This window comes from Poecile atricapillus, chromosome Z (assembly GCF_030490865.1).
Source record: "Poecile atricapillus isolate bPoeAtr1 chromosome Z, bPoeAtr1.hap1, whole genome shotgun sequence".
NCBI classification, from domain to species: Eukaryota; Metazoa; Chordata; class Aves; order Passeriformes; family Paridae; genus Poecile; species Poecile atricapillus.
The window spans coordinates 117,923,862-117,931,013 of record NC_081289.1 but is presented as its reverse complement, the minus strand read 5'-3'; the positions used below and the strand labels follow the sequence as shown (position 1 = coordinate 117,931,013).

The 7,152-nt window shown below is 40.0% G+C and overlaps 1 protein-coding gene across 4 annotated transcripts in view; it reads left to right on the top strand.

Moving 5' to 3' along the window:
- The first annotated feature begins 227 nt into the window (after positions 1–227).
- The window catches only part of RIC1 (RIC1 homolog, RAB6A GEF complex partner 1), a 46,631-nt gene continuing 39,706 nt past the window's right edge, over positions 228–7,152 (top strand). For 2 of the 4 annotated variants that reach the window (XM_058826581.1, XM_058826580.1), the window contains exon 1: positions 231–1,013. In XM_058826581.1, coding sequence (XP_058682564.1) covers positions 873–1,013 — 141 coding nt within the window. In that variant the 5' untranslated portion in view covers positions 231–872. Of the gene's footprint in view, positions 1,014–7,152 lie in introns of all 4 variants that reach the window. The other 2 variants (XM_058826585.1, XM_058826583.1) reach the window with 2 other exon arrangements.

The following is a 7,152-nucleotide window of genomic DNA, read 5'->3' as shown; positions in this document are numbered from 1 at the left end:
AAGTTTGAATCCACTCCTTATCCTGCCACCCCCGGCTCTGGTTCTCTGTGCCCCCCGCTCCCTCCTTTCCCTTCCGCCCCGCACCCCAAACTCTCCCACACCACCTCAACCCCACCGCCAAGAGCTCCTTTTCCGCCCGGCCCAATTACGCGCTGCTCAGTGACGTCACTTCCGCTCGCTCGGACCCGCCCCGGGCCCGTCGCCACCGCCCCTCGGGGCTCGGACACCGGAGCGAGGGAAGGGGGAGGAGGGAGAGGAGGAGGAGGAGAAGAAGAAGAAGAAGAAGAAGAAAAAAAAGAAAAAGAAAAAGAAAAAGAAAAAGAGGAAAAAAGAGGAAGAGGAAAAGCACAAGCAAGAGGAAGAGAAGACGGAGGGGGAAGATCCGGAGAAGGAGGAGGAGCGGTAGAAGGAGGAGGAAGAGGAGCGGAAGCGGAAGGGGGAGGAGATGGCGGCGGGGGCCTCGGCGACGGCAACGACACCGATCTGGAGCGCGGGCGGGCGAAACACCCGCGGGAGGGCGGAGCCGCCGCTGCCGCCACCGCAGCGCCCCGGCGCCCGCTCGGAGCAGTGACCGCCCGGCCGCGTCTCCCTCGCCGCCGCCTCCCGCAGGCCGCCCGGCCCTTGCCCAGCCCGCCTCCGCCTCCGGCAGCTGCGGCGCTCCCTCGTCCCTGCACCGGCGACGGCGGCCTTAGCGCCGGAGAGGCCTCAGCCCCCCGTTCTCAGTGGTGCTGAGCGTAGGGGTCCCGTCGGTGTGCCGGTGATTATGCGTGGTCTGCCGCGGACACTGTATCTCTCCTTCCGCTGATGCCCCCGCTGTCCCCCCGCCTAGACTAGAGCAGGCTGAGCGCCAGCTACTCTGGAAATCTTCAGCCATGTATTTCCTCAGCGGCTGGCCCAAGAGACTCTTGTGTCCTCTGGAGTCCCAGGAGCAACCTCTTCACATCCAGACGGATCCCCAGAGAGCTTTCTTCGCAGTTTTGTTCCCATCTCAGCTAAGCATCTGGTACTGCAGAGTGAGTATCCATCGTTTTATAAGCTCTCGGATCCTGCTCTCCCAGCTGAAAAAAACTGTCGTCTGCTATTTTTTTTTCTTCTTCCAGAAACGGTTGTAAAATTCGATGCAAACTTTACAGGATATTCCAGTATTTGTGAAACTGAGGGGTTATCCACGACGTTTAGTGATAGCAATATAGTCTTAAGAAAATATGCAACATCAGTCTGCTTGCAGTTAACACCGGTGTTTCATAAAAACTGAGACTTCTAAGCAGCTTTTTTTTCCCCAGGTTGTACGTTCTGCTTGTGCTTAACATGAGGAGTATTTCTAGCAGTGTGGGGATTTTGCATATATGCTTCATGTCTTAAACCTTTGTATATTCTGTGTTTTATATAAAGGAACATGTGAATATAGGGGATGTGAAACACTCTTTGTAAAACATAGAACAAGTGCTATCAGTACCCAGAATGTTATAACATAGAAGTTCACAAACTTTTCTTTTTACGGAAAACTTAAAAGTTTTGTGGCTGTAACAGAAGACTAGTCATGGCTTTTGCATGGAGGGTGCTGGTCTAGCTATATCTAGTTTGCAACTGTGTGAATAATTGACAATGAGTGCCTTGCTTTTATAAGCAAGTAATACAAATTCACATTGTATTAATGTGGTAGCAAAAATGCTGTTTGTCAGTTTGATTTGATGAAGTCAATGAAAACTGTGATACTGACTTTAAACTTTGATGCTGGATCCTTTTACATACTGCCTAGATTAGACCCTAAATCTGTCTATAAATATCTCTAGATCCAGGTGGTTTATAGAGTTCATCTCAGATTACCAGGGAAAACCAACAATCCAGTTTTAGAAAGCTGATACTGAAAGATGTCAAATGACAGTCATAGCCTTAAAATCTTGTTTGAAGTTATGCAGAGATTCCATCATGTTATGTTTTATTGTGCTCAGTAAGGCTGTTCACTAGTTCCTGGCTGCGGTGCTGATGCTGGTTTTTGAACCTAGACAGGTATCCAGCTAGCACATAATCAGCCCAGTAACTTTGCTGTGTGAACATCGTCATCTGGCCTCTGTTTTCTTAGGTTTGTGGCACACAGCGTATATAAAGTGTACACTTTTTAGCTTTTACCAGTTGTTGAACCTGCAGTTGGAGTCTGTCAACACAGCAGAACTGATCTTTTCTCTGGAAAGACCTAGAAAACAACAGGCTTACAAAATGCTTCACAAGATTTGCCCCATTGTCTAGAATGTAGTTTACTTTACAGCCTTTCTCAAGGACGAGGTTCATTAGCTTGCATGCTTAGACTTGTTTTGAAATGTTAAACGTTGTATGACTGCCTGCAGATAGAGCACTAAAAGAATTCACTTGGTGCAGAAAAGTTGTCTAAATGTACAGGTAATTAATATTTTTTAATTGATTTTTATTCAGTCTGTAATGGGTGCTTTTGAGGAAGGTGCTGACTTTGCCAGGCCTGACCACAGACTGATCTTAACTGAAAAACGTGTTACAGTCTCATGGCCTCTGTGGACAGACAACTGTCTGTTATCAAAAACCTGGAAGAATAAAGATTTTGTTCAAAGTCATTTTTAAAGATGATTTCTTGCATTATTTTTATGTATATAGCCAGGGTCCTGAATGTGGTTTGTTGTTTTTTTTTTTTTTTGTCCCAGGCTTTTTTTTTTTTTAGTTTCTTGTCTATTTTTGAAGTTGAAGCTTCAAATCATAGGTTTGAACTTTGATACAATAAAATTACTGCATTCTAGAAAATGTTTTCATTTGTCAGAAGTACAGTCTTTGGAACAAGGATAAGTTCTAGTCAGATTGCACTAACTTGCTTTCTTGTCACAGAAAAGCCTTCAGGCTGCTGTTCTTGCTAGGACCTGTTACTATCTCTGCTATATATCAAAGGTTTTATTTAAGAATGAGGTGATGAGACTGAGAAAGTTGTGTTTTGAAATTTTCAAAACCGCAGCTTTTTGAAATGCTTCCAGGTGTGTGAGTTTACATTGAGTATGTGTACTTTTAAGTTGACATAGCAATGTTTAAAACTCCTTTTCGCCTGCTGTGCGGTAAGAACTAGTGGAACTAAGGAAAGTGTGGATTGTTTCCTGTTTTGGAATCAATATAGGTATTAAGACTCAAAACTGGGTGACTGTTGTTGAAAAAAACAGATTGAATTCTGCTAGTCTTTTTGAACCAAAAAGTTCTTGACTATTTTACATGTTAGGAGAGATTGGATTGTGGATAGACCACAGGTGAATGATTTTGATCATGCCACCAGTACTGCTGAAAGGTTGTTGACCACAGCCCACAGGTATGTTGACATTTATTTATGAATTATAGGCTTGTGCTACTGTTCTAGGATACACATTATCAAGCATACACAATACAGTTTAATTTTATTTTGTCTGTTTAGTAGGGACTTACATTGGTCATGTAGTCCAACTGCCTGACCAATTCTGGGCAACCAGAAGTTAAATCATGTTATTAAGAACATTGTTCAAATGTACGAGCTTTTACAAGAGTTACTAAGAGCATTGTTCAAATACACTAGTAAACTCTGGGCATCGACCACGTCTCTTGGATGACTGTCCCAGGGTCTTAAAAGGGACAAAAAAGAATGAGGTAACACCAAAATGAACACATTTTAAAATTTTTAATTTATTTTATTTTTTAGTGCTACAAAATATCCTTTCTTGCTCCCTATTGAATATTGTTAAATACATCGCACTGTGGAGATCTCTGCTCCAAGTATTTTCCTTAAATCAGTGGTTTTATGTCTACATACTGGAGATAATAGTCAGTGTAACTATTTTCTTTGGTAGCATGGAAAAGCTTGTCAAACATTTTCATTCAGGTAGTTTCAAGTATTTGTACGCTTGAAATGAGAAACATCAATGAATGATAGAACCTTTCTGAAATGCTATAATGAGATAATTGCTGTTTAGCAGATTGACTTGGGAACTGAATATGAGGTTTCACAAGGCAGCTGTGCAGTCCTGAGTGTCATGATCTTTCCTGCTTGCACGTCTATTTAACGGACCTTATAGTGGACTAGTGATGTCTTTTTACAGAGCTGTTAAGCTTAATGAACAAATAAAAGCCTGCTTATTTAGTTGATGAAAGGATCAAAGGAGTTGTAGTTAGCCCTTTGAAAGTGTTACTCCTTTGACAGTTGTGGCTTTAATTTCAAATTGGTTTAGTTATCTCTTGAACTCTAGAAATTCACCCATAGGGCTCTAGGTATGCAGGGACAAGGTAATGCAGCTAAGGAAGAAGGTGTCATAGGCAAGTGGAGTTCCCTGCCTAACCTTTGACAAGTGAGTTGTGTGCAGGAAGAATAATCTGCTGATGTAGTTGTATGGATAAATATGGTTCAGCATTTCCTTTCTTCAGTATTAACAAACTTGTGACAATGACAGGAATTAAGTACTGGCCATGAGTATTTAATGAATAGTCCTGTAGGTTGCTGGGATTATCTGCTATGACTCTGTCAGTGAAAACCAGTTTTTTGAGCCCTTGGAAGCCAAGAGTAGCTTGTCCCATCTGCTCATTCAGAGGAGAATTCTTGATAACCTATATGCTTCTCAGCTTTTGATTGACATTTACTCTTGTTTTTAAATATGTGTTTTTGTTTCTTTTTCTGATGATCTGATGTTGAGTCAGAACACCTAAATGAACTAAAATAAGGTTTTGGGAAAGCCTGCATGTCAGAATCCTAGATTGTCAAATATTCATTTTAAATGCTGAGTAGGTTGATACTCAGACAGCTCTCACAGCTCTTTCGTATGTGCTCTTTAGTCTCTAGCTGTTGCTGTACTAGAGTTGAAGTCAATGTATGCTTTAAACCTAAGCATGCAATAGGACAGAACAGGGGACTGAGCTTTTGTTGGGGAAGTGATCGCTCTAACCTGGAATTTTGCCATACTATAAAAGAAGTTACTTGTGACAAAGTGCATAGAGTTCCAAAGATATATGAATAAATACATTTAAATTATCTGCAGTTGTTTCTGTAGTATTTTTTTACTTACAAGGGCTGTTAAAAATAAATGTTTTCACTATGCTTTCAAGATTATGTTTTCACCTCAGAACTGTAAACAGAATAATTTACAGAATTATTGTGTGTGACTTTTTCTTAGTAGAATTGGATACAACCTCTGGAGGCTTTTCATCTAGAATTTGATTGCAGAATGGGACAACAGATGTCTTGATATAAGTAGTTGTGTTGGCTGTGTACTGTTGGCTGTACTGTGAATAATATGATACAGATAGCATCAGTGCAAGTTAAAATATTCTACTGATTCTGCTGTGTTTTCTTCTGTAGTAGTTTAACTACCGAAATGCTGATCTCTTACTTATTCCCTTTAGACACTTGTCTGAGCAGGCCGTTTCTCTTTATTTGTCAGTAACAGTAACAGTTCAGTTGCTTCTATTAAAAAGATGCATTTGTGATTACATAATATAACAAATGTTACATTGATGAATTTATCTAACAGAATCCAAAATTGTCATGTGGTTATTCAGTAGGACTTACATGCTTTCTGTCTCTTGTATTATAAAATGAATGACCCCTGAAAGCTGTGTCATAATTATGTGCATGAAGGGAAAAGGCATTCTCAGTTATGACTTTTCAGTGTCCAGTTAGTTGACTGTAACAGAAAACCAAAGGTGTATAGAATATGCCTGTGCTTTTTGGCAACATTTTTGAACAGCAGATTAACTGAAAACTTTCACTTGCGAGAGGCAGTGGTTGACAATTCTGCCCTTTGATTTTCTGAATTATTTCACAATTGCCATGAAGCACAAGGTTGGAAGCTGTGTCTGCTCTATTAGGTGGATATTCTGTTGATTCTAAGCTTTCCAAACACTTTCAAAATTAAATTAAAGGAGTCATGGTTTTACAATTAACCTTGCTTTTAGAAATTAATTTTGTCACCTCCTTGTATCTCTGTTATTTACAAAATGGCCTTTTGTGGTCTATTTATACAAGTTTTTCTGTTCCTTATGCTCACATGCTTGCTTTTCTCCATATAACCTTTCTGGTTTATTAGTTAGTAGTTTTACAAAGTTTCAGCATTTAAAGTGAAGCACAGACCATATAGTGACAAAATAAAGTACACCGTGTCACCAGAGTTCTGTTTTCTGTTTTCTCTCAGCCTTTGTCACTTAGATCATAAGCTCCTCTGAAGAGTGTTTTTGATTTTTTTCTTATGCCTACAGCCTAATGAAGCATCAAAGTATTTGGCATATAAAACTAAACAGAACATTTGTGTTTGTCAAATAAATTGCTTCTTTATCCTCTATGAGATGGATTTTTGATGTCTAGAATACATGGTCATGGGATGGGAATATTAGGTTTTAACAACTATCCACAGCCACGCAGGTTCTTGGATTGATGTTAAATTAAGAAACCCAAACCTGTACATAAGACCATGTTGCATATGTGCTGCCAGGTCATTTGTTTGCTTTTCAGACTTAGTTCAGTAGTTTTCTATTGTATTTACTGGCATAAAATCAGCAACATGCACAATTTGTCGTCAACCGGCAGTCAAACTAGAGACTCTGGTTTAAGGAAGCTATTTTTTTCATTCTTTTATATTCTGTCAAATGACTCTACCTCTTTCCAGTTGGTTAATGTATCATTTTCTGAAACACTCTGTAAACATCTCAATTAGGACACTTGCTCATGGGAGGGCTGTTGTTCAAGTCTGTTCAAGGCTACTTGTCCTCTTTAAAGAGGGCCTCTGCAGAACAACATTGACATCTTAGTTAAAGGTTTAAATGTCAGCTTGATTTGCATTTAAATCAAATGTAGTAAAACGCTTGTGTTAAGATTAAGTGAATTGGTAATTTACCATATCTAAGCTTGGTGAGAGAATTTGCTGCAGGGTTTGTATACCTTAATAGATTTTTTTCATAAAAACTGTATTATATATGGCTAAGTGTTCTGCCACGGGTTATGCTGCTAATATTTTGTAAGTGGGCAAGTTACTGCATTAGGTTAGGCAGAATTAAGTAAAACAGTAACAATTTGGGATTATTTCATCATGGGTTTGGCTGTGGTGTTTTGTGTTGTAGTTCTTGGAATTGTTTGCATAGGTGTTTTGTCCAGATGTTGATAGAGAGCTCATCTTTCATAGTGGAAGGTTC